The sequence below is a fragment of the Rutilus rutilus genome (genome assembly GCF_951802725.1).
Source record: "Rutilus rutilus genome assembly, chromosome: 21".
Lineage (NCBI taxonomy): Eukaryota > Metazoa > Chordata > Actinopteri > Cypriniformes > Leuciscidae > Rutilus > Rutilus rutilus.
In genome coordinates, this window is record NC_140226.1 from 20,443,591 (window position 1) to 20,471,241 (window position 27,651).

The window sequence follows — 27,651 nt, forward strand, 5'->3', positions numbered from 1 at the left end:
TGCTTTAAAAATAGCAAAAATCACTATATCTATGTTATATATATTTTTCAGTTGTGTACTTACATTATCCCGACTGTTTCCAACGACTTTCAAACCAGGAGAAATTTGTAATTTAATTCGAAGACACGTCACGTTTCTTTATTTCCGTTTTGTCGCCGTCAATGGCGTCATATCCGCGTTGTCCCTGGTTTCCGCTCGTACTGCCATAGTAACCAGAGCCCTCTGATAGTAACCAAGGCGACAGACGTGCAATGTCTATCTGCACGCTGTTGTTTCTTTCAAACATTATGGACCATGGCAAGCAGACTTTGGATAAAAAAGGAGAACTAGAACGAGAAACGAAACGAGAATCAATATCAGCGCGGTGTTTTCGAGATGCCTAGAGCTCTACATCCGAGACTTCGACCGCTCCTACATGTACTTTATTAAACAGGTGAGCACATTTAACGTTACATAAAACTAATCAGTGTTATATAGTTCTACAATGATAAAATGTTAGAATATGATCTGTATGTTATTCTAATGTTGATCTAGCTTACTGCTAGTCTCATACAGACAAACTAACACAGAATAACATACATTTCAACACATTCAAATACAGTTTAGTGTGATAGTGTAATGTTAGACCAAGTGAAACAGCGCTGCGTTACTCACAAGTTTAATTTGTCTAATAAACTGACCTGTGAGTAGTAATTCTGCACTTGCGTGTAGTTCGGTAGAATGAAATGTCCATATTCCTTTTATATCCGCGGGACTCGCGTCGCGTGTGGAGCTGATAGCTGTCTCTTAGCAATCCCGAACTGCTTCATATCACAGTCATGATAAAAACATCGATGTATGTACTCATCCATAAACATTATTAGATCGGTCGGCTTGACGTTGACGACAAGATCCATGATTCTTAGCAGATGTTGCATCATCAAACTACGCCTTTGTTATTGTAAGAGGTTAGTGACCCCTAGCGGCGAAAATTTTTACATACTGTACGTTTAACACAGCGCAGCCGTTTTTAACTTAAATTCCTTCATCATACATCATGATCGTGTCTCTTCAGAAGACTTGGATTAAGCCACTTGATTCATGTTAGAGCTGCACGGTTAATCGCAATGAAACCGCACGCGATTTGGAAAAGGCTGCAATTATTTTATGCGCTGCTCGTCAGTACAGTGCGGCTGATCGGTAGTAAATGCTGCTCCATCTGAACACCAGAGGGCGCTCTCACGCAAACACGCCAAATATTCCCCGCTGCTGAAGTACGATAAGGTGCATCATTCCAGGAAAGCCATATCGCTGTAGCTGAATAAACAGAAGATTGAAACGCTTTGATTAAACATGACTAATAAACACACGACTGCCTTATTCTGTGTAAGAAGCCACATCATCTCACAGAAGGATGCTCAACTGACGTAATGAAGTGAGTTTGGAGTAAAAGCATGTTATTAAATGTTGTCTTTTGTTTATGTTTGGAGAGATGTTTGACGCATGTTTTTAGATGCTTTTAGATGGAGCAGCGTTTACAGAGCCGTACATTAATGACAAGCTGCGTATAAAAAATAATCGCAGCCTTTGCAATTTCATAATCGCGATAAGGCAAATCGGTTTAAGTGCATTTTCATGTAAATTGCAATTAATCGTGCAGCTCTAATTCATAAGGATTTATTTTATTTTTTCTCTATATGAACATTTTAAAGCATCAGACTTTCGGGTAAACAGACTTTATTTGTGTTCCGAAGATGAACAAAAGTCTTATGGATTTGGAACAGCATGAGGTGAGTAAATGATGACAATTTTCATTTTTGGGTGAAATATCCCTGTAGGGATGACCAGTAGAAGTGATAATTTAACGCTTAACTTCTTGTTTCCTCAACTGCAAATTCAAATGATATCAGTTTAAAATGATTGCCTTCTACACTATGATTCTCAAAGATTAGCCCTCAGACTCAGAGGCAGCTCCCTGTCATTTGTAGTCCCCAGACAGAGGCAGATTACAGGTGTCTCTGCTGATTTACAGCTCTGTGTTTACATCATAACATGACATCATGAGTGGGTGTGTCTCTTTCTCATGTGATTTTCTTTCATGTGGAGGTCAATTACAGCATCTCCTCTAGAATCACAGAACATTGTGTAACCTCTTGTATAACATTTTAAAACCAGATTTTGTTCGTTCTCTTACTCCAATGAGGTCATGTTGGTCTGATTTTGTTTTCCCTTAGAGCAAAATAATGTCGTAAAAAGTGTTTTTTTGCCCTTCTACAAAAAGCATGTAGATTTTTACACCTTATTTGCAGTTAGGCTTTTTAGGGGAAATCAGAGGTGGACTTTCCTTAGTCTGGCAGTATTTCACATTTCTACTCGTTGTGTTGTTTGGATCTCTTCCAGCATTTGGTTTTGTTTCATTTTCATTAGTAGTTCTGAATGGGCCGTTTGTGTTGCTCAACACAAGTCAATGTGTTCAGGAAGCCATTCAAAGAGCAGTACACTGAGAAGACCTCAGCATTACTTTTTTTTCCCTCTGTCTTTCTGGTTTTTATGGTAGCTTCGTAATAGCTTTAATGCTTGTATGCATGTGTGTGTGTCGTTATGTTTGACTGTTCAGATCTCAGTGATTTAAAAAGTCCACGTCAGGCTTTAATAATCCTCACCAAATATTCCCAAAATAACCCCCAGTGTCAGTCGCATGTCAGTCAGGCAGCAGGCATGGTGGCCACTTTTACACCAGCTGGGTTTAGGACTGAAGCTGTAATCTGTAATCTGTAATCTCTGTTGAAATGTCTTCTCTTGAGTGATTGGTAAAATGCAGTCAAAGAGAACTTAGTCTTGCATAGTCAGACGTTTGATTAAACAGCATTGGTTTTGGTCCATATTGCATCTTATATCATTTTCATTTCATTAACACAATAGTAGCAAATGGAAATGGCACACTGGAGTGATATTGTGTTTCTTCTGGCACATGTGCACTGTAACATCATCTGACTTTATCATCTCTCTATCATCGAGATGTAGAGGTGTGTTTTAACATGACAGCTTATCTGGTAATTGAATCAGAAGCGTTAAATATATAGATGGGGTTTGAGTCACTCAGTGCACGTGCTCTGTTAAGAAGAGAGCTGTTTCTTTATTCTCCAGAGCTGAATAAAGGAGCTTTATTTAAATCTCCATAGTGACTGGAGAGTCCAGGCACTCTCTGACTGTGTGTTGGGGGTTCCTCACTGAATATGTTGTCTCTTGTTCTCTCTTTATGTCTAATGTCTGTATAATGTTCTAGACCTGGAAATTGATAGAATCATTATTCGTAACTGTTACTTTGGGGAATTTAAATAAATTATGGCAAACTCTTCAGGCTCTCTGAAAGCAGTCTGTTATTTATATGCAAATTGATTGGTCACCAGGGTAGTTGACTGAACTTTAATCATTAATGTCTTGTGAGTTCATCCAAAAAAGGGAACGTTTTTCAAAATAACTTCTAATACATTTCAATACAAAACAATGCGGAAACTTGCTGTTGTCAACAAAAATCACGCTTTAAAGGGATAGTTCACTTTGAAATTAAATTTTGGTATGTTTTAGCTTACCTGAAGGGCATCCAAGATGTAGGTGTCTTTTTTTCCTCAGTAGTTTCAATTTTGATATTTTAGGTCAAACCGTTCTTGTCTGTCAGTCATATAATGCAGGTCTGCGGTCACTGTCTCAAAACAGCATGCACAAGTCCAAATTAAAACAATTCCCCATCGTCCAAATGAAACAATTCCCCATCGTAAGTACACTTTGATGGCCTAAGACACGAAACGAGCGGTTTGTGTGAGAAAACGAACCGTATTTATATAGTTTTTGCCTCTTGAACAAAGCCGCGTCCAACTGATCTGACGGCGCGGGCGGGTATAGATATATACACTGATGTCGCCTTGGCTAATGAACTGCAATAGCGAAGGCGACATCTAGTGCTAGTGTTTCTATACCCGCACGCGGGCGGATATAGATATAGAAACACTAGATGTCGCCTTCGCTATTGCAGTTCATTAGCCAAGGCGACATCAGTGTATATATCTATACCCGCCCGCGCCGTCAGATCAGTTGGACGCGGCTTTGTTCAAGAGGCAAAAACTATATAAATACGGTTCGTTTTCTCACACACACCGCTCGTTTCGTGTCTTAGGCCATCAAAGTGTACTTACGATGGGGAATTGTTTCATTTGGACGATGGGGAATTGTTTTAATTTGGACTTGTGCATGCTCTTTGAGACAGTGACCATAGACCTGCATTATATGACTGACAGACAAGAACGGTTTGACCTAAAATATCAAAATTGAAACTACTGAGGAAAAAAAGACACCTACATCTTGGATGCCCTTCAGGTAAGCTAAAACATACCAAAATTTAATTTCAAAGTGAACTATCCCTTTAAAGGGATACTTCACTTTTTTGGGAAATAGGCTCATTTTACAACTCCCCCAGAGTTAAACAGTTGAGTTTTACCGTTTTCGAATCCATTCAGCCGATCTCCGGGTCTGGGAGTCCCACTTTTAGCATCGCGTAGTTAGCATGCTAACGTAATGCATAGCGTAATGATATGACGCAGCACCTGATAATAGTCCCCAGCTCAGTAGCCTATTATCACCCATGGTACTGCAGCAAAGTTTCTTGATTATTACGCAGGAATGAGAGTATAGTTCCTAGCCATATCAGCCTAGAAAATTGCAACTTTTCATTTTCTGTCGGTCTTAGTACGCGATGTAACTACAGAACAGTCAAGGTTTAAATAGGAAAAATATCGAAACTCTTTGTTCATTTTTTTGAGAGAGATGCTAATGGTCTTGTCCGGTTCAATTCATTATGCTAAGCTATGCTAAAAGTGGGACCCCCAGACCCGGAGATCGGCTGAATGGATTCGAAAACGGTAAAACTCAACTGTTTAACTCTGGGGGAGGTGTAAAATGAGCCTATTTCCAAAAAAAGTGGAGTATCCCTTTAAGGGCTTCCTGCAGTTTTCCACCAAAATAATTGCTTAAAAATTAAGAAATTAAGACTTACAGCTGTACTGTAAAATACAAATATTATATTTTTCTTAAATACTTGATTTTTTTTGTTGTTGTTATTTTACAAGGAAACACAATAGTAATATTTCTTATTTTGTTTAATATTTTTATTTAGTAGTAATAATAATTAATATGCTTTCAAATCAATTAATCTTAATTAATCGCATCTAACATAAACGTTTTTGTTTATATAGTGTGTGTGTGTGTATTGTGTATTATATAAACAACAACTTTTATGACGCAATTAATCACGATGAATCGATATTACAGCACTAATAATAATGATCCCCACTCCTTATCGTATGTTCAGCAGGAAGTTAGGAACATTGCAAAAGGCCTCTTTTAGATGTCATGCTCCTGTATAGCTGTTGAACAATGTTTTTCTTATCCACTATTTAATACATCAGGGATTTGTTTAGAACGGTCCATGCTAATAATATTCATCCTGACCTTCATTAGAAGAGGAAACTGCTTTATCAGCTCTTTCACAGTGTTTTGTTTGGATTGGGAGGGGGGTTTTTCCTCTAAGATCAAATGTTTGAAGGAAAATGTGGTTGGGTCGAGGAGAGTTCAGCAGTCCCTCACCATGAACTCATGCAGCAGTTTGCCACACAGGAAACTGTCTTCATGGAGACATAAGCCTCAAGAAGGACTTCCTGTGTGAGAGAAAAAGGGTGTGTCTCTGACCACAACTGTAGTTCCCTGAAACTGATTCACTGTTACTTGCAGCAGTGCATTAAAGTCATGTATTTTAACATGTTCATTTCAGATTTTATCTTAAGTGATAATTAGGACCCTTAATATTTTAGTTTAATAGGTTAACAGTTTTCATATAACTACTTAATAGTTCAATAAAATAGTCCATAAAGGTTATTTGAGCCATTTCTTTTAGCATTTAGTATCATTAATGTGAATTCACACTTCCTGATTCTTATCATTGTATCGTATACTGTATAACACAACACTCTGGACAAGATGAGTCCTGCTGAAGTTTCCTTCGATCTGATTGGTCAGATTTATGTGATCTGTTGGCATATTTCCTTGCCCTATTGTTGTTACAATGAAAACTTCCTAGATTTGGTGACTAACAGTTAATGGCTTTGAAAGGCTCATTTAAACACCTGGGCGGATCTGAACCTGCCAGATTACTGTAATTCCCTGCAGAAATATATGTTATTCGAAGTGCCTACAAACTATCCATCAAGCTTTATTTGGTTATTTTTTAAATCATTTTATGCATGAAAAAGCATTGATTACTATCAGGATTGCTCTATAAGGACATATGGCATCATTGAATACATCAGACTGGGTTTTGAATGGAAAAATCTGACTAAACTCAAGGGACTTTTTTGAATGGCACTGGTTGAGTATCTAAAATACAGGATATTGTCTTTTAAATTCCAGCACCAGAATCCTTCAGCTTGGTTGTGCTGAGTGTGTCGGATCATGCCCGGCTATTCCTTAAGCTCAGGGGCTTATTTGTCAGGGCAGGATTTCGTTCATGAAAGGCACTGCTGGTTGTCTCCTGTGCCGTGTTGTGTCTTTACTTGTTTCTGAGGTTTTCTTGGGGATTTTAGGGTATCTTCTATCATTCTGTTGGCAGTTTAGTGGCTCATTAGTGGAATGAGGTGAAGTTTGAATCACCTTAAAAGACAGAAACATCTATTGCTGTTGAGTGAAACTGACACTATAGTTAAGCCATTCAGTCTCAGCACTCAAACTAAAAAATACCTTGCTGTTAAACCATTTATTTTACAAGGTAAAGCATTTATTTCCCTCACAATGTGTATTACAAAAGGAGAGAAATTTGCTGTATCATGTTTCTGTAGTTTCACTTCAGTACAGCTGAATACAGTCATTTTGCATGGCTAGCAGTTACCTCAGACAGAGGGAACCTAAAACCCTTTTTAGTTCGATTTGTGTTCAGTAAAGCAAGAGCAGATTTTAGGATGAGGGCTTTGTTGCATAATTCCTTTGTGTTGTGTCCTGACCTTGTAGAGATGGAGACGGTCACACGTCACCTTGGCTGTATTATGCTGTCTTATGTAACATTTGCTGAAATGGCTGGCAGACATGGTCGTGATCCCTTAGTCTGGTAATGGATATAACCGTACGACTGGTAAAAGATTTGTTGTTTGCCTCTTATATTAGGAATGTACCAAAGCCCTTTGTGTCAATTTATCATCCTAATCTTAGTATGAGATGCAGAACAGTCATCCTCTATTAAGCGTGGATTGAAAATCTTGAAATGCATATTGTGACATTCGTGAAAATTAATGAGACTGATATCAGTGTTTGTGTTTGTGTGTGAAGGTACAGACAGTGGTCTTTGTCTCCGATGGCTTTGTCTCTTGTGACCTAAATACTCACTCATGTGTGCAGTAATGACACAAACAAAGCAGCCACCACAAAAACAGCTGCATTGACTCTTTGGGTTCAAAGAGATCTTCAATATCACATAAATTGTGTATGGATGATGTGTTTCATTTTTTAATTGAAAGGATTTTGGTTTAGAAACTCTTTTAGCCCCTTTAGTGGTTAATGCTTGGACAGATGTTTTTGGGTTTTTTTTTTCCAGTGTCAGAAAAATTTCACTATTTCAGATTGTCTGCCATCCTTAGATTATTAACATCCTGCTTATTAAATTCTGCCATGTTGCTACTGGTTATTATTTCATTTCAAAAATAGGTTACAGAGAGTCTTTTTTTCATGTTGTTTATTAGATCTACCCCCATAATTGATAATTGACAAATAATTTTTGATTGTTCTTGACATGATTTATAGTGAAGTGTGTCTGTATTTTGATGGTGATACAAAGACATCAGCTACAATATCACTCAACCAGCAGACGATTAACTGATCACAACAGCTTGAGTTAGATTACAACATTAAGACAACTACAGTCATTTATATTACAATAACATAATCTTCTAAATGATCATCATTGTTATAATAACAATAATAATGACACTTATTAACATTATCATGATTTTTTTATTATTATTATTATATTGAGGTTGAATAGTACATGTCTGTCTTGTCCCTCTTCATAAGGTCAGAATGCAGACACACATACACACGCAGCCCGTAGCTAAATCTATTCTTGGATGTTGGAGATGTGGAGCTACACCACAGCAGCCAGTTGAGAAGAATGCACCACAGGCTCATTTTATAAACAAAAAGGACCCTCTTTTTTTTTTTTTTTTTTTTTTTTTTTGCAATTAGTTAAAGGGATAGTGCACCCAAAAATGAAAATTGTCATCACTTACTCACCCTCAAGTTGTTCCGGACCTGTATGAATTTCTTTCTTCTGTTGAACACAAAATAAGATATTTTGAAGAATGTTAAAAAGAATGAAAAAAGAAATTATATGGAAGTCAATGGCTACCAACATTCTTCAAAATATCTTCTTTTGTGTTCAACAAAAGAAAGAAACTCATACAGGTTTGGAACAACATGAGGGTGAGTAAATGATGGCAGAATTTTCATTTTTGGGTGAACTATCCCTTTAAGCACTCTCAAATAAAACTGATTGTTGATTTTATGCATATTATTGACATAGTCTATTAAGCTAATTAGGTCTTTCTCCATCAGCCATTAGGTGGACTGAACAGTTGTTGACAAGGTGGCCCTTGAAAAGTTTATTTGTGACTTTGCTAATATTCAGGACATGCAGTAAAAAATATATATTTTTAAAAACTTCAAAACTGTGCAGAGTAATGTTTTTGCAAACTCATTCATTCCTCAATTGTTTAGTAACAGCGCCTATTAGAGCAGTTTCCATGACTAATGTAATGATCTGCGATGCTCAGAAATATGAGCCAACCCTTTCCTAACGAGTCAGTGAGCACTGGAACAGCTGAATAGGACATTGTTCTCTGACTTTTCAATCCTGCAGTCTGGTTCTGACCAGTCAGGTGTTTGGAGGATGGTTAACCCACAGATCAGTGTGAGAGTATAGTCAGGGTCAAGTTAGATGTTGTTCCTTTTTGCCTGCAGTTCTGTTTGCTCATGTGTAACAAGTGCCAAAAGAACTTATCTGTAACTGATGCCATTCTTTCTTTGCAAGCACATTATTGTTCTGTGTATAAAATCCCTTTATCGCTTAATTGTCCCTCATAACTTCATGAATTCAACCGGTCCCAAAGGTTATATTATATATTATATTTCCATCCATCCAACCAACTTTGGAACTATTTAATTAGTAAAAGAATTACAGATTTGCTTTTATGGTATTTATTTAGATATTTTTCTCAGCGTCAATTTATTTCATGTTCCTTACCGATAATGGGTCAGAAATGGCTGAAAGACATTAAAAGTGTTAAACATTGAATTGCTTTTATTTAATCACCAAATTATTTTGAAATAGATGTAATATCATTCACCAGATTGTGACTGGACTGGACTTCAGTAGCTATTTTGTGGAAAATAGAACTTTTGATCATTTTTATTTAATTGAAATTATTCCAGTTTATGTACATGTTCATTGTGTTTGACAGATTTGTTTGTTTAACCAAATATCTGAGCATTTGTCATTCTTCTCTTTCTAATGAGACCTTTCTCTCATTTCTAAGAGCGCATAGTGTCAGGTTTCCTCGGAAACCAACTGCTGTTCAGCATCATCCCCATAGTAACCTACCCACACATGCTGTCGTGTTCCTACCCACACAGCCTAGCATGTGTGGATGATGTTATTATTCCACTGGGTGAATATTTCACCAAGTACCTCTAGTCATGAATGCTTGCCACAAGTGTTTAGTAGTATGCATTTTCTCTGATTTAGGTTGCAGTGCAAGTCATAAAATAATTCTTTATCACATGTGTGTTTCCACCTTCAGGACAGCAGAGAGTCTCGGTGAGCAGTCTGTTAGTCAGTCACGGTCTGCTGTTAGTGGGGACAAATCTCGGGGTCACAGTGGCCCTGTCTGTGCCCAGACTACAGGGCATCCCAAAAGTTACAGGTGGGTTTAATTCATTCTGCCATGTGTAGGACTTAAAGGGATAGTTCACCCTAAAATGAAAAATGAAGTCATCGTTTACTCACCCTGGTGTTGTTCTAATGCCGTTTGCCCTACTTTCTTTTATGGACTGCAAAAGGAGAATAAAAAAAATAAAATAATAAACGTCATACTGCATTAGAACAACACCAAGGTGAGTAAATTATGACTTAATTTTAATTTTAGGGTGAGCTATCCCTTTAAGGCCAATTCACACCGCACAGACAAATGCAGACAATCACCAGATTACAGTACGTCATTTCTCAGAAATGCCAAGACCCGGCAAGTGCCGATTCATCGTGTTCAATTGCTGAAAACAAGCTCCGACAGATGCCAACATGGCAACACACTGATCAGACAAAACCTGACAAAGAGTCTGTTGGCATCTGGCAGTGCATTTAGAAATTCATTAAAACCGTTTTTAATGCATAGCTGTGGAATTGTGTAAACGGCAGATGTTTGTTGGCTACTCAGTGCCCTCTGGGTAGTAATTTTGTAAGTCTGTAGTACTTTAAGGGCCTTCGAAAACTGCAGCTCAGCACAAGTTCAGGAACAAACCACACCCAACAATGAAATTACCTTCTGCCTCAGCTTTTGATAACCACTTCCATTTTTCATGCAGTTTATGACCAGTATTGTTACTGTTAACTAAAACTATTAAAAATAGTTTTCATTTATTTAAATGAAGCTTGACAACTTGCTGAAGTAAAATAAATTAAAGCTAAATAAATGTTAATAAAATGTTTTAAAATATTAATAAATACAATAATAGAAATTATACTAAACTAATACTTTTATTGATATCTGTTTTTAAAAATGTTTACATTTGCATAATATATTATGTCATTACTAAAAATCAAAAACATATACATTTTGTTTTTATGAAGAGAAATATATTTTACTACATTAACTTTTTTTTTTTTTTTTTTTTTTTTTTTATTCTGCTTGAGAATACTTTTTGTAAACGTTTGAATCTCTCGCTCCAGGTCGAGGAATGGTCTCTTTTCATGCTCACCATGGCCCAGTCAAGTTCCTCACCATGGCAACAGCAGTGTGTAATGTCTCCCAAGCAACCATGGCAACTCTTACCTCCAGCACACCCAGCCAATGCCAGCCTGGGGCCCAGGAGGTGCAGGGAACCCAACTCGACGAAAACTGCTCTGGGCTGAGCTCTCCCTCACATGCTCCAGTTCTCCAGGACTCCCTGTCCTCCTCATGTGGGTCTCTGGCTCTGTCTCAGGGCTCTTTAGAGCACGGGCCAGAAGACGGGGCGATATATGACCTGCTGAACGAGCCAGCGCACTTCCAGAAGGCCAAGCAGACTGAGAGAGCGAATGTGAGCTCATTGTTGGTGGTGTCTGGAGGGCTGGGACACCGCAGAATCAACAGAAAAACAAAACAGTCTAAGCACGAGGAGATGGTGTCCACCATTATGGTGTGGCAAATACCACTGCCCAACCTGTGAGGGAGAAAGATGGAGGTGTCAACAGTGAGGATCAGGGTTTAGTTTGGATGCAGCTGCACAAACACCAGTATCCATCAATCTTTTCTTTCTTTCACTTTTCTAATGATGCTTTTACTGTGTGTGTGTGTGTGTGTGTGTGTGTGTGTGTGTGTGTGTGTGTGTGTGTGTGTGTGTGTCTTCCTTCCAGGGCATTGCATGTCAGAGAAAGCAGTTCCATAGCCCGACCTTACTTTCAGTCATGGGCTGACAGGGAAAAAAAGATTCATGAATGAAGGGAAAAAGATTGTGTTCCAGGAATGAGCTGAACTACCAAGTACTCGGCCATGCATCAGAGAGATGTGTTTTACCACTTGGCACATTCGCCTCAATTAAAAGATACATTCGTGAAAATATGTCAGTGCCACTGCAGTGTGAAAACATTCAGGTCTAACTGTTAAATAATTACATTTTGCAAAAAAAAAAAAAGAACAAAAAAATCTAGCCATGCTTTAGTATAACAGCAGAAATCTGTTTAATTTGTCTCATTTTAAACACTTACCTGCATCTGTTCAGCTATTCATTTAATTTTAGTTGTTTTTCTTGAAGACGTTTTGTGAAAAGCATCTCAACACTAGAATGGTGCTTGTAAAAGAGGGCTTAAAACACTGGCTGCATCAGCAGCTCATCTGAGGTTTCATGGCCTTCAGATTGGCCTCTGTGATTGCCTACAACCTGTGACTGATTGACTTGTATGGGTTTCTCTGGCGGGCCAGAGATTCTTTTGGGTGCTAAAGTAAAGTTGGTGTCGACTGTTACCGGTTAAAAGAGAAATGGCGTTCCTCCATAATTCTAATTTAAGGTTTATGCTTATCGATATTTAAAGTAATGGAAAAGCTTTATATTGACACATTGTGATATGTATTTCTGACTTAACAAATATATACCATTGTTTTAACCAACATTCTTTGTATATCTGTGCAAGTGTACTAGATTACCATGTTTATTTTATTGTTTGTTTTGTTTTCCACTTGCTTTTATTTCCTTTTTCCTTTTGATGGACTATAACTGCCAGCTCACACATAAGGGAATGACCCAAGAAGAATAGAGGTTGAAAGAGGAGTTGGATGGATTTCTATGAAATGCACTTTACCAATAACAACACTGATTTTAGAGCTTACGGTAAAATTGACCTGGACATGGAAAGAAGGACGGAAGGAAAGAACTTATTTAAAAAAGATGAAAATGTATGTTTTTTTTTTTTTTTTTTTTTTTTTTTTATATTCCCAGTGCAAATGTTTCAGAGAAAATGGTCTTCAAATATTCATTTTGCAAGGTGTCTGCCTAAAAGGGAAATTAAAAAAAGTTATGTTTATCCCTTGACTGTGATGGTTGATTACTATTGGATGCTTCGATATTCTCACTTGGATCTATGCACTTGGTGAGAATTTTAATATTTATATGAAATACAGATTTTTGCACAATGGAAAAATGATCAAGACAACCCCTAAAAGTAATCATTTTGCAAAATGCCTAAGTAAATGAGTTCTTATACTTGTATTTACAGTTTTTTAACAGAAAAGGAAAATTGCTGATATTTCAGTGTTTGTAAGAATATTTGATCTGATATCTACTTGTCATATTAATAGTGGATGAAACTTCTGATGTTTGAGATACAAAGTCCTCAAAATGCTATGAAAGCAACAGGCATCCTCCAAAAAAAAAAAAAAAAGGGATGAGATTTAGTTGTTCTGCAGGCTGTCCCTCCACTTCCTCTCTCACAGGATGCCACACTAATATATATGTGATGCTTTCAGCCTTTGCGGGCTCAGGGATATTTGTGAGTCCCCTCAGACTGAGAACAGCTGATGTGTGTATTTAGAGGGCTAATAGTGACATCTCAGTATGACCATGTGCTGTCAGGCTGACAGACAGTCTTAACTCTGATGTGTTGCTCTCTCTGAGTGGTTACCATAGTAACTCTTTTGAAGAGCAGTCCAGCCCATAATATCAGGATGGAGAGTAATGATCCTCTCCTCTATAATGCGCCCATAAAACTTCACCACATTTGAGAAGGCCAGATCAAGTCAATCTGTTCTAGACAATTTAAAGGCTGAAATGACAAATTTTCCTATTTTGTGGCCTTTTTTATATAGAATATATGGTGACTTTTTTTTTTTTTTTTTAACAAAACACTGTCATTACGGATTGGGCCAGTTTCTCTGCTTTAGAAAACCACTACATTTTATTGCAGCATAATGGTGTTTAAACCGTTCAATGAAACTCCTAAAATGCTTTGGCACGTCCGTATTTTTATGCAATAAACGTTCAAATGCTCTTTGCGCTGCTGGGAGTTCCCGTAGACCGTTGCGCAACATCCTTCATTTGGCCGCGCGCGTCGCGTCGAGACTATAGGAACGTCGCGCGCTTACCGCGGATTTGATCAGCAGCTGATGTGTAGAGGGTGAACACAAACGGAGGTGTGGTTTAGATCAATAACTACCTCTCAGTTAACAGTAAAATCCAAATACTGCACAGCACTCCGAGGGTGGAGAGGTGGTGTCGATCAGATCCGGAGCACAGGATGGCTTCTGTGGAATATATTTCGCTTCATCCGCATAAATAATGATATTTTGTGGACGCCGATTCTCCAGTCGAGGCTTTCAGACGCATACAGTTGGTCGAGGAGGATAAGTTCTTGCTGAACTGCCGTTTTATTACATTATGGGATGGATAGTACATTCACGTGAATGGGTAAGTGGTCTACATTTAGAAAAACTCAAGACAATCTCAGACAAATATCTAACGTTAGACTCCCTGCAGCGCGGTGCATTTGGATAGACAGTCACTGACTTGCATAGCGCTTTGTGTAAGGAATTGCTCAAAGAAATGCTGCCAATTATCACGTACTGGGGTTCTAGGGCCTTGTATATTGAACAATTTATAATGTATTCAATATTATTATTTCAAGGATTAAGGTTACTTTATTTGTCTGAAACTGCCTCACCTTTTTCTTGGCGTGATCAATAATTTCTCTATTTGCCTTTGCACATTTGTTGATCAAATCTATAAAACAGGTAATGTAGCGACTATTTAATGACAGAATATTAACTTAAGGTACTAATGAATCTCTCTGTTTCTCGACGTCTTTAAGATTTAATCCTTAAAGCTGTTAGTAGGTTTGCGAATAGTGCGCGTGCGCATTATAGTGTCTTAGCGTTTTGGTGTTGATCTGCGAGGAGTATTTGATCAGTATCTCATTATGTCATGCTTACGATATATGTTAGTCATTGCAGCAGACAGATAATTTGCCTTGTTAGAAGAAATAAATAGGAGGCCTGGCTTCCCCCAAAAAGAAGATATGTTTCATTTTATATTTAAAAAAATGTTTCTAATCATTTGGATTACAAGATAGTTCCTTTTGAGGAATATAAATTGTGGTTATATGTTTGTAATTATGTAAATTAATAACACTGTTTTCTTTTCTTGGAAGGTTTGGACCCAGAGCTGAGAACACAATCTTCTCTCAATATAAGAAAACTTTTTCTTGTTTACTTGGGTGAAATGTACTCTGATGGAACAAACGTAAAACCTGTCTGACTAGGACATTTCTAGCAATGCTGTCTCAGAAATATCATTACCCCAATAATTAGGATCTGCCAGTCATTCATGAGGCTCATCGGGATTAATTTAGCTCTACAGTCAGCAAAGGAGAAACTTCTGACAAATTAAGTTGTTCTTATTGCTCTGAAAGCACTAAATGAGTGACAGTGTGCCGCAACTACAGAAAGATGAACAACACTCTGCAAGACAGAAACATGTTCACAGTACAAGCAGACGTTATATTTCACGCTGCAAACCCTGACTCTCCAGAACCACCAATCCCCACTGAAGGGAACAACAACAATGTCCCATCTATGGGGAAAACAGGTATCCCCAGCATGGAAATACTGCAGGATCTCCAGGGTACTTGGAATACGTCTGAATCAGGAGGTTTAACTGACAACAGGAGCTTGGGACACTACGGTGCTATGACAGGTGCCGAATACGCACAAGACACTGTATCTAGCGACAGTGGATTTCAAGAGCACATTCAGTCTCTGGACTCAAGAAGAGCACAAAATCTAGACCTCAGTTTGAGAAATATTAGTCAAGCTTCAAGTCAAGGGAATATCAGAGAAGAAACGAATGGAACAAAGGTATCTTGCAGTTTGGCACCCTCTCTGTGCTTCAAACCAGAGAACAAGGAGGAAATTGACAAATTATCCAATGCCCTAAGAGATGGGGAGGTTGTTGGGAGTCAGTTTGACATTAAAAATGTCTCCTTCACAGAAGACAGAAATCATTCCTATTCAAGCTCCCAGGAAACGAGGTCACTTGAGAAAACCCTGGGATGCTTTATAAGTTCCTCTGAAGAAGCAGATCAGACCCGCTACAGAACATCATTTGGACAGACTGGGCTGGAATCAAGCCAAGGGCTGAAGCAGAGTGGATCTGCAGTAAGAGAAGCTCTCTCTGCAAAAGAAGAGCCGAATTTAGTCATAGAGGTGGGCGGACAGAAAATACAAGCACACAAATCAGTATTAGCTGAGAAAAGTGATTATTTTAAAGCCAGGCTTTCTAGAGACATCCTGAAGGTAAAAGGAATGAGCTACAAGACTTTACTGGTGCTTGTAGATTATGTTTACACCTCCCAGATGAACGTAAGCAAAGACAATGTTGTGGATGTCATCACAGGGGCAAAGATCCTGCAGATGCCCTGTGCGGTACAGGCTGCTATTGATACCATATCCACACAGATCACACCTGAGAACTGCTACGAAATCCTAACCATCGCCAAAAAGCAGCGACTAAATGAACTGAAAGAAACCGCCTATCGATTCATGAGCGACAACTATCTCCAGGTCCTGAGAGATCCAGCGGTCTACGGGCGCCTCACAGGCTCAGAGAGAGATCTCATCCTGCGCAAACGGATGGAGAGCCGCAAGTGCCTGATGGTGGCGGAACTTAACGATGTGTTTGAACGTGTAGGAAGTAGACCGCCCAGCAGAAACAGCAGCCGTCCCCAGAGTCCCCTCTCCATCACGTCGTTTGAGGACAATCACATGATCTACTACTACAACACGAGCAGTAAGGACTGGCACACCCTGACCGTCATGCCGGACGACATCAACACCAGGGGCTGTGGTATCTGTACCATGTACAACTACTTATTTGTGGCCGGCGGGATCAGGGGAACTGGGGAGAAAAGCAAAGTCTCAGACAAAGTGTTCTGCTACAATCCCATCACAGACCGCTGGAGCGAAGTCCGACCCATGAACCAAGCACGATCGCAACTCAAGCTTGTCTCCATGGATGGGAACCTGTATGCCATTGGCGGTGAATGTCTTTTCACGGTGGAGAAGTATGACCCTCGAATGGACCGCTGGACGGCGGTGGCTCCTCTACCTAAAGGGGCATTTGCAGTGGCTCACGAAGCCACTACGTGTAACGGTGAGCTGTATGTATCGGGAGGGTCTCTTTTCTATCGGTTGCTGAAATATGACCCCAAGAGAGACGAATGGCAGGAGTGTCCGTACAACAACAGCAGGAAAAAATCCACAGACATGGTGGCTCTCAAGAGCTTCATCTACCGATTCGACGTTAACCGCGAACAGGGCATCAGCGTCTTTAAATACAACACCATTGTGAAGATGTGGCATGACTGTGCCTCCCAGCAGCAGGGCTGCATGCTGCCATTTCGATGCGCTGTCATCGATAATTGCATCTACTGTGTGAATAAATCTCAGACTCTTCAGTTTGTTGTGGAAGAGGATGGAGGTCGATTCAAAGACGAGGCTCTAAAAGCACCTGTGGAGGCCAAAGGGATCTTATTCCCTTTCATTCTCAGTTTGCCTGAGAGAGGTGGAAGAATTGCATGAGTAGGATATTTCATCCCTCTGATGACCCTTCGGAGTCGCTCGAGAAAGAGAATGCCTGGTCAATATTTATAGATTAAACATCGTCTCCAGAGAAGTTCAAGGAGCCAGCACGTAGTGCTTGAAACTGGAATGTGTTTCTTTGCATGGTAAGAAAAACAAATGTATGTTTGGCGCCTTAAAATCATAGCCCCACTCCAACTTTGGGAGACGAAGAAAGTCGTACATTTATAGCTCATTTGTGCAGTCTTATCCTTCATTTGTTTTGTGCAATTGGTATTGGATAGTAATTTAGAATGAACTTTGCCACAGGAATTTGCAAAAAAAACCTAAAACATCCATTTGTATAAAGGCTAGTTCATACCGCACCAACAGATGCTGACCAATGCCAACAATCACCAGACATTCCACAACCTGACACACTCCACTTAAACCTACTAAAAACCGACTAAACCCAACAAATGTTTCTGTTGCTGTTGGTCGGCGTCTCGTATAGTGTGAATTAGCCTTAAAATGGCAATGAATAGCACAAATGAACAACTGAAGCACATGGTGTAATAATGCGATCCTGTTTCCTACCAACAGGTTCTATGCAAATAGATTTTGAAGTAAATATAAAAAAAACCATTCTTGAACCACATAAAAAAAGCTATTAATTATAGAACCTTGCTACAGCCAGGGTCAATAAGCAAAACACCCTAAAGCAGCTGAAGGAGAAGCCATAACCTTTAATAACATTTAGTATCATTAGGGAAACATTAAGAGCACAGAGCACTTGACTTCTTTAACTGCTGCTACTCAAATATTACTTTAAAATTCAACCCTGTGTATTTGCATTACAGCGCACACAGTGGCTTTTTACTCCTGAGACTCTTCTGGGTGATATTTTAACACTTTCATTAAGGAAAGTCCAGAAGGCAAAATAAAATTAGTGTCTGTTCCTTGTTTCTGAATCATTGCCAAAGATAACAGTTAAGATTTAGCAGCAGACAACCATTAAGATAAATTACATTCTCATTAGAAATACATTTTCTATATGCGATATGTATAAATCATTAATGAATTTAGAATCATACTGCAATTAAGCCTGCTGTTAATGAAGACTACAATTACATTAACATTTATCCCTGAGAAACACACTTGGTCGAAATCTTGAGCAGAAGGGAGTGTTGTATTTTATGAATTCAGGCTGAACCCATGAGAGACAGACACTATCACAAAACAAAACATTCATGTTGTGTCCATAGCATGTGATTAAGGCATCATAGTGTAATTTATAACTTGGATGTTGCATTCTGTGTAGACACATTGTGATATTCAGCATCCAGGAGTATTTTACTGAGATATAATTGTTCACGTTTCAGTATTTCCCTAGACATTTCTGAACAGACATTTCTGGAGGAAATGAGATGAATAATGGTTCGAGGGTGTGGATTTACAAATGTTTCTGTAGTGCAATTCTGTTGAAAAAAATCTTAAGGGAATTTGAATTATGAGCATGAATGTTGGTATGATTATGAACTTGAATGTGAATGTTTTGCTCACTTTTTTTTTTTTTACTCAACCCTATGTGCTTTAATCACTTTTAACAAAGCTGAACAAATACAGACAACATCATTCCAGTAAACATCTCAAAGTCACTGACAAATTATCCATAAATGCTCTCCAACTGTTCACTTTTGAAGTATTTAAAGCTGCAGTCTTTTTGGGTTAAAAATTATCCAAAATAAATTTTTGAGCAAGTACATAAACAGCCAGTGTTCAGAACTATCTGCTTGCCTTAGCTCGGTTCATAACAGTAAGCTTGTAATAATGTTTTTAATTCCAGTGGTACTGGTGGATTTCCGTGGGAAATTCGAGCATGTCTTTGCGTCATTACGTCACATCTGTACACATAAAGAAGGTTTCCCGGCTGGTAGGCTATATTGCGTGTGAGGATGTTGGAGGTGGAGATTTATAGCCTTTTCTCACAGCACTTGATATAATTAAACTTATCAGTTTGATGGTGGATCCAGAAAGGTTCAAACAACAATCACCAGTGACAACTGGAGATTCACCCGTTGCAAAATGCAAAAGACTTCGGAGTGGCTTCAGAAAAAAAGAGACTGCAACTGGGCCCATGCGAAAACAAGGATAAATATCAGAAGGGCTTTTGAAAGGTGGCATGAACTCCGTGTTTTGAAGGGGTTCAAAACGGACGCAGAGACAGCTTTTTTAGACAGGTAAGCGATCTTTAGATTTAATCAGTGCGATTTACTGCAATGCTTTTTTCCCTTTGTTGGTCAGAACAAAAGTGGATGTTACTTGTTCAGATGACATTTTCCGGTGAAAATTCTTATGTTGGTCATACTCCCAAAAAGTAGAATCTGTGATTCCGAATGACAGTATCCACACCACCGGCGTGGCGACTGACAGCCGCACATTCGCCTCAAAACATTGGATTCATCCGCGCTGTGCCGTGCCGAGGCACAACCCACGTAAAGTTGATAATTCCGCGAATAACTGCAATTGCAGATTTCGAACAGAAATGGCGACAAAGAGGAAAAACTATGGACTGCAGCTTTAAATCAGGGGTTCTCAGCTCTGACCCTCTAAGTCCTGCAGAGTTTTGTTCCTACCCTAATCAAGCTATTCAGGATTACTAAAAAGTTATAGGCAGGAGGGTTTGATCAAGGTTGGCGTTAAACTCTGCAGGAAAGTTGACCTCGAGGGCCAGAGTTGAGAACCCATGATCTAGTTTTTTTTTTAAATATTGTGTAACTGGAAAACTCTTCAGCTGAAATCAAGATGCTTTTGGCAAGGCAACCAAAGTGTCACATGGGGGGGTGTGGGTGGGGCATTGCTTGCTGAGTTGCTGATGTGTTTAAAGCTAATATGCTTTTAAAACAAATGGCTTGATGGCTTTTTAGTGTCTCTATGTCATTTTAATATCTCACAAACTAAAGTTTCTGTGTTGCAATAAAATATCTTTTGGTTTCCTGGTTCATTATTTTAGCTGTGTTCATTTTTCACCAAGTTTTTAAAAATATATAAATGCAGCTCTGGGATATAAAGAAGCAGAACATGTTCAATTCAGCTGTTACACTTTATGGGAAGGTGAGGTGAAGTGCCTGACTCATGGGCGCCATGCTGATAAATGGACAGAAGAGTCATTCCTTATTAAGACTGAACCCACAAACCTAGTGTCAATAGCTCAGGTCCTCAACCATTATTCACTATGCTAATAATAATTCAAATGAAATATTCTTTGTAGAGAGATCTGATCATACGGTTAACTGCTCTACTGTTTGTTGGGTGTGTCATTACTGCAGTGGTTTTCCTGGAGCACTGATGCCATCTAGAGGATGGAGTCAGTAATATTCATTATACATTTAAGAAATTAAACATCCTAAACTTCTACCAAATTGTTAATCCAATGACAGAAAAAACATGAGAACCAGATGTTCTGAATTGAAATCCAACAAATATATGTCTTGAAGACCTAAATATTTCTAAAATATAACTTTATAGTATTATTGTCAGATTTAACAGACATTATAAAAAAAAAAAAAACATGTTTTACTCACCCTGAAGCCATCATAGCTGTATATGACATTCTTCTTACAGACGAATACAATCGGAGTTATATTTAAAAAATGTCCTGGCTCTTCCAAGCCTTATAATGGGAGTCAACTCTGATTGGCTCATTCGTCTTCAATGGGCAAACATGATAGAAAATGTGTAGTTGGTGTAGGTCATAGTAGTGCATGGTTTGATTTAAAAGAATCGGATAAGAGTGAATCACAATGTTTGACCGCGGGGGTTGTGAGATTTTCGGATACAATTTGAGTCGAAATGTGATGTTTTCACATTTAATTTTGGAACGGAAAAAGAAGTAAAACATCGCTTATTCAAGGACGTGCATTTATTGCAAAAACAAATTGTCTACAGCGTGCGCACAGTTCAGTTGAATGATAAATAAAAAATGTACTTGATGCTGTTAAGCTGAATTTACGAAACTGTTTTCTGAAATAACCACAACATTAACAGCAGTCAGATGCGCGTGAAAGTTGCGTTCATTAGCAACAGACTCCAGTCGCGTTCTTTCCAAATCATTATAAATACTACTATAAATAATATTACAGATAAAATGTTCTCGATTTCGTCACAGCCTATTGCAGTGTCATTTAGTTATCATACAACTCTGCATGAACAATAAAACCTTCTGTAACTCGGTAGGCCTATGTCTCGTCACTGACTGATAACGATTTAATTTCTATTCTCATACTAATGATATGAAATAATCAAAATGCCATAAATGATTTAGCCTAATTCATAATTCATTCCTCTACCTAAAGACCCTGACCCTCCTGCTGTGGATAATCAACCAATTATTTTTTTTTGAAATGTTGTGGGGTCGTTGCTTTCGCCCAAAGACCTTAAACAAAGTTTGTTACACAGGATAATGTTTTTTTTCTTCTTCTGTGCATTATAATGAAGGCTTTGTGAAACTGCACTCCTTTTTACACAAACAATGAACACACTTTCTATTGTGTATGCCTGTGAAAGACGATGGAGCCAATCAGAGTAGGTATGGGGCGGGGTGACAAGTGTAGCCCCGCCCAGGTGCAGCCCCACCACGATCAGAGAGGGGTGTGTTTGTTTGGGTTCATTTACATTTACATTTATTCATTTAGCAGACGCTTTTATCCAAAGCGACTTACAAATGAGAACAATAGAAGCAGTTAAACTAACAGTAGGACAGCAATATGCAAGTGCTATGACCCTTCTCAATTTAATCCAAAGCAGTACATGTTAATTTTTTTTTTTAAAGAAGAGAAGAGAAGAGAAGAGAAGAGAAGAGAAGAGAAGAGAAGAGAAGAGAAAGTGTTAGTATTACTGGATAAAGTGCTGTCGAAAATGATGCGTCTTCAGCCGTTTCTTATTTCAAATACAGGCCAATAATTAGCAGGACAAAACTCACAAGGATATGTATAAAAGTTTTATTTAGATATTTACAAAGTACTAGAAAAAAAATTAACAGCTTTTCTTTACACTCTCTCACTCCCAAACACACAGACAGACACACACATTATGTTGATCTCACACATACTCTCCACAATTAGAGATGATGACTTTCTGTTTGGTTTTGCCATCTTTTGATCCCTGAGCCTGAGGAAACAGTGCAGATACAAAGTAATTAAAAAACAGGACAAAAAGTCATTTTAATATTTTAAACAAAGCATTTTAAATTCCTTTTGATCAAAAGTGACAGTAAAGAATTTAAAATGTTACAAAAGATTATTTCAATTTAATGCTGTTCTATTGAACTTTCTATTCGTCAAAAAAATCTGAAAAAACATCAGTTTTTGATAACATTGATAAGAAATGTTTCTTAAGCACTAAACAAGCATATTAGAATGATTTCTGAAGGATCAAAAATGTTTTACATTACAAATTACATTTTATAATAGAAAACAGTTATTGTAAATTATAATATTTCACAATATTAAAGCTTTTACTCTATTTTTCATTTAAAAAAAATGCAGCCTCAGAAAGCATAAGAAACGTCTTTCAAAAACATTTAATCTTACTGACTACCAACTTTTTAATAGTCAAGTCATAAGCGATTGCAAATCCAATCTCCCTCAGCTTACCTCCATGGCCCGGAGTACGTCCATGCCCTCTACAAGTTCTCCGAATACCACATGTTTGCCATCCAGCCAGTCCGTCTTATCAACAGTTATGAAGAACTGAGAGCCGTTAGTATTGGGACCAGAGTTTGCCATCGACAGCTGACCTATGAGTGCATAGTCAGAGAACATGAGATCAACAAATATACTAACCGATCCTGAACATACACATGATCCGTTTGCAGTATGTATGCATTACGTATTGTAGTGCAGTAGCAGCACACACTCATTGAGCTTTCACACGAGACGTGTTTGCAGTGCGCTTCACTGTTAGAATCAATTTATTATTTCTATATAGACTTATATGTTAAAAAGCTCAAGCATGAGGCAAAACTTTTAAACAAGTTATTTCTCTTACAGGAAACTATCACAAACATTTTAAACTAACTTACAATCCACACCAATAACCAATGAAATTGCCTCCCATTATAAGATGACTGAAAAAAATAGTGTACTTTACTTGTATGCATTTATGGTAAAATTATTAGCCTACATTTTCATGTCAATCCAAGTTCATTTTGACCATGAACCAAGCGCTATATAACTTTAATTCAGCGTGTGAAGCACAAAAAAAAAACAGACTGGGGAAACGATCCCTGCACCACACCAATCCTTCAATGCACTGGCATTGCAGTGTGAATGCTATAAGTATAACCAGTTAACATGGGCAAACGGAGTATGTGTGAAACACACATTGGTTCTCAAAGGCTTTTGTGAATAAAGACAGAAAAAACCTTTCAAAACACACACACGTTTAACTTCTCTCAAGCTGAGGACTCATCTCACCTGGTTCGGTGTGCTTGAGGACAAAGTTCTCATCCTCAAACTTGCCTCCATATATGGATTTCCCCCCAGTGCCATTGTGATTGGTGAAATCTCCACCCTGGCACATAAACTGAGGAATGATTCTGTGGAAACTGCTGCCCTTGAATCCAAAGCCCTTCTCATGTGTGCACAGACAGCGGAAATTTTCTGCAGAACAAAAACAAAACAGAAGTTTCTCTTTTCAGCAAAGCACCAAACATTTAAAGGGATACTCCACTTTTTTGGGAAATAGGCTCATTTTACACCTCCCCCAGAGTTAAACAGTTGAGTTTTACCGTTTTCGAATCCATTCAGCCGATCTCCGGGTCTGGCGGTACCACTTTTAGCATAGCTTAGCATAGATCATTGAATCGGACAGGACCATTAGCATATCTCTCAAAAAAAATGACCAAAGAGTTTCAATATTTTTCCTATTTAAAACTTGACTCTTCTGTAGTTACATCATGTACTAAGACCGACGGAAAATGTAAAGTTGCGATTTTCTAGGCTGATATGGCTAGGAACTATACTCTCATTCCTGCGTAATAATCAAAAAACTTTGCTGCCGTACCATGAGTGCAGCAGGCGTAATGATATGACGCAGCGCCTGAAAATAGGTCTAATAGGTTAGACAAACTTAGTCCCGGTCACGTTGGAAGTTACCGGAGCTGGGGACTATTTTCACACAGACTCAACTGTTTAACTCTGGGGGAATTGTAAAATGAGCCTATTTCCCAAAAAAGTGGAGTATCCCTTTAATTGGCAAACTGCTAATGTGATAGAGATGCGCAGATCAGCTCTAATGTCACCCGAATCCACTGTTAAAAATAAATCATACACCCGCCCGAACCTATGATTTTCTCTGATTTAGATTTCCACACCTGATCGGCACAATACAATTGGGGGGGGGGGGGACTGATGATTCAAAGAAATTCAGTCAACAGGCAAAGTTTGAAGGGAGTGAACATATGTTCTAAAGTGTTGCCATTTATCATGGGAAGAACCTCAGCTGGCATACCGAGAACATCTTATCTTTTCTGGTTTAAAAAAAACATAGTATCAACAAGCCATTGTGAAATACCCAGAAGCTTGGTGGACTTCCAAAAAAATAAAATCCACCATCTAGCCAATAAAGAAGTGAAGGCACGTATATCTAACTGTTTTGATGAAAACAGAGTCCAAACTTTAAGAACCCCAAAGAATGCAGTAGTAGGGCAGACATCAATCTTGATTGAATTTTTTTTGGACAGTCTCAAAATAGTTGTTCCAATAGTTATGAAGCATTGGACAGAAAAACAAAAAAACATATGACTCAGATTACAGGGTGACATGTAGGCTAGCACAACTGTCATCAGTGTTGAAGTAAATTGCAGAGAACCAAGCTTTGGAATAATGAACCCTATGCAGTATTTTAAACTGTAATCAGCCCAAGCTGTGCACATATTGAGCTTGAATGGATTCTATTAATAGCATTCACCCACCAGTCATCCACAAACTCTTAACCCAACTCATGTTCCCAGACACTTTAAGTTAGCAATAGAGCAATCATCAATTAGTCAAAAAGCTGACAATAAATCCTGGAAGTAAGTGCCTTTTGAAAACTATTAATAATAAGAAAATCTTCCTATACCAGATTAGGTGGTAAGCAAGGAAAGTTTGGATGAAAGGAATGTTTTTATTACTCGCGGATTATCCTTAGCGTTCGCAGATACGTGCATCACTATAATGTGCTGTGATGTCCTGAACAGGACCGTGCAACAACTTATCGAAAACGGAAAAAAGTTTATGTTTATGTGGACTAAATGATTGGAGAAGTTCAGTATACGTCACCAGAGTCTGTCATTTCACCAGTTTTTTAAATTGATTAAAAAACATCAGGCCAAAAATTTTAAAATGAAATATGCATGGCTGAATTGTTCACAATGCATTTAGAAAATAAGAACCTCTAAAGATAATTTACAGAGTCTGACCTGCAGTCATAGGCACAACGTCTGCTCGTAGAAGGAAGCGCAGTCGACCTGCAGGTTTGTTGCCAATCTTAATGTCCATGTAGACCTGAGGGTTAGTTCTGCCTTTTTTAGCTGGAGGCTCTCCCTGTTCAGAAACACAAAATACCAATCAGAAAGCATTAATGAAATATATCAGAATATAAAATCTAAACAGATCATACGACACGGAGCAAAAATGTATATAAACTGTTATACAAATATGGCATGCAAGACATTTAATATCATTTCATACTAAAACCAAACAATGTTATTACAACATTCCCACCTCCTGAGTGTTTGTACTGGCTGATTCCGCAGCTGACTCCGCTTCCTCGCTCTCCTCAACAGTCTTCCCTGAGAACTTCTTTAACCAGTCATCTTCAGACCACACTATGAGCAGAGCAGCAATGTAATTCAGATTTGTGTTTCAAGGACATGCAAGAAATAAGTTAACAGCATAATGAGTGAGAGTTTATCATAGCAACCCATTGCAATGAAAAAAACTCACCTGGTCGAGAGGAGCCCTCTTTAATTCTCATGGGTTTGGCGATGTTCACCCTGATGGTTCTCCCGAACAGCTCCGACTCATTCTGCAGGACACGAAGTCGAATAGATATTAACCTAGACTTCCAGCTCTGAGGAAGACTGACATACATCAGGTTTTCTGAGACTACAGAAATTAGTGGTTCATTAACTCACCATATTATCAATGGCAGCAGCTGCATCCTGGGAAAAAGCAAACAGAAGTTTGAGAAAGTGAATTATTGGTGTATTTAAGCATTCTTCTTTTCTTTCTTTTTTTTTGTAGAGGCAAACAAACCAGTCATGTATGGGTGACTTGTGTAAACTATGAGAAGCAACATTGGTTACAGAAGTGAACCAGAATTAATAAATAATAAAAGATACAAGTTATTCCAATGCTTAATATTTTCCAACTTATTTTGATTGAGTCGAGGATGTGTTCTTAACAGAAGACAGATTTAGCACGTATTCACCTCTGCCAGCTCAAACTCGATGAATGCAAAGCCCCTGTGTTTCTCTGTGGACAAAAAGAGTCAAACATGATGTGCGATATTTTCAAGTCGTAAAACTGTTTCTGTTGTTTGTTAAAGTGTGTTTTATAATGATGGAAGAGTATTTTGATCTATGTGTTTAGTTACCCGTCTCATAATCTAACGGGATCTGAATATCCGTGATGTCACCGAAAGGAATGAATGCCGCGTGCAGCACTTTCTCATCCACCTCCTCCGCGAGACCCCCTGAGAAAAACAAAACATATTCCAATAATTTTAATATTTCATGTTAAAAACTCATTGACCGTGCAATTCAAGATGATATTTCGTCTTTTGCCCCTTTCCTGGCTACAGATGATAACCGGAATCGCATCCCTAAACATGCACGAGGCTGTAGGGTTAAACTAGCGCAATGTAAGAACGAAGGGTTTGTTATTTTGATTATAATTTTGATGCTTTTCTTACCAACATAAAGAACACGTTTGCTCGACGCCATCTTGCTTGTAACCTTTGACTGTTTTGTTCGCCAGTGCGGGTCGTTGTCTCGCCCTCTAGTGATGCGGAGGACAAATGTGTGTCAAATGTTCAGCTCTGGATTAGCAGCTTTACTTTTTTTAGTTAGTTCGTTTTTTACCTGAATTTTCCTAGCTAAGTGGAAACATATATATTTTACTTATTGGCTCGCTCTGTGAAACAAACTACATACCATTCTATATAAAAGTAAAACGTTTTTATTTAAAACATATTTACCAGTCACTAATGTAAAAGTTCGTCCAAAAAGCTT

The 27,651-nt window shown here is 38.4% G+C and overlaps 3 protein-coding genes across 6 annotated transcripts in view; 2 read left to right on the forward strand and 1 right to left on the reverse strand.

Annotated features, from left to right (window-relative positions):
• Positions 1 to 12,847, forward strand: part of arhgef10 (Rho guanine nucleotide exchange factor (GEF) 10) — a 51,017-nt gene extending 38,170 nt beyond the window's left edge. For 3 of the 4 annotated variants that reach the window (XM_084392946.1, XM_084392949.1, XM_084392948.1), the window contains 2 exons: positions 9,873 to 9,995; positions 11,018 to 12,847. In XM_084392946.1, coding sequence (XP_084249072.1) covers positions 9,873 to 9,995; positions 11,018 to 11,496 — 602 coding nt within the window. In that variant the 3' untranslated portion in view covers positions 11,497 to 12,847. The remainder of the gene's footprint in view (positions 1 to 9,872; positions 9,996 to 11,017) is intronic. The other variant, XM_084392947.1, reaches the window with a different exon arrangement.
• A 1,049-nt stretch (positions 12,848 to 13,896) lies between these two features.
• On the forward strand, positions 13,897 to 20,376 carry kbtbd11 (kelch repeat and BTB (POZ) domain containing 11). The gene is made up of 2 exons (XM_084393233.1): positions 13,897 to 14,226; positions 14,966 to 20,376. The coding sequence occupies exon 2, from the start codon at positions 15,264 to 15,266 to the stop codon at positions 17,391 to 17,393; it is 2,130 nt and encodes a 709-aa protein (XP_084249359.1). The 5' UTR covers positions 13,897 to 14,226; positions 14,966 to 15,263; the 3' UTR covers positions 17,394 to 20,376.
• A 1,982-nt stretch (positions 20,377 to 22,358) lies between these two features.
• Positions 22,359 to 27,454, reverse strand: ppie (peptidylprolyl isomerase E (cyclophilin E)). Its single transcript, XM_084393234.1, has 10 exons — positions 27,333 to 27,454; positions 27,015 to 27,113; positions 26,850 to 26,893; positions 26,554 to 26,580; positions 26,363 to 26,444; positions 26,141 to 26,244; positions 25,837 to 25,960; positions 23,849 to 24,034; positions 23,027 to 23,169; positions 22,359 to 22,541 (listed from the first exon to the last, which is right to left on the reverse strand). The coding sequence occupies exons 1-10, from the start codon at positions 27,361 to 27,363 to the stop codon at positions 22,473 to 22,475; spliced, it is 909 nt and encodes a 302-aa protein (XP_084249360.1). The 5' UTR covers positions 27,364 to 27,454; the 3' UTR covers positions 22,359 to 22,472.
• Between the last annotated feature and the right edge of the window lie 197 nt (positions 27,455 to 27,651).

Coding starts and splice junctions, on each gene's coding strand:
- ppie (XM_084393234.1), bottom strand. CDS start 27,363: ATGGCGTCGAGCAAACGTGTTCTTTATGTTG. Junction 26,894..27,014: donor CCCGTTAGATTATGAGACGG/GTAACTAAACAC, acceptor TTTTGTCCACAG/AGAAACACAGGGGCTTTGCA. Junction 22,542..23,026: donor ACGTACTCCGGGCCATGGAG/GTAAGCTGAGGG, acceptor CTGTTTCCTCAG/GCTCAGGGATCAAAAGATGG.
- kbtbd11 (XM_084393233.1), top strand. CDS start 15,264: ATGAACAACACTCTGCAAGACAGAAACATGTTCACAGTACAAGCAGAC.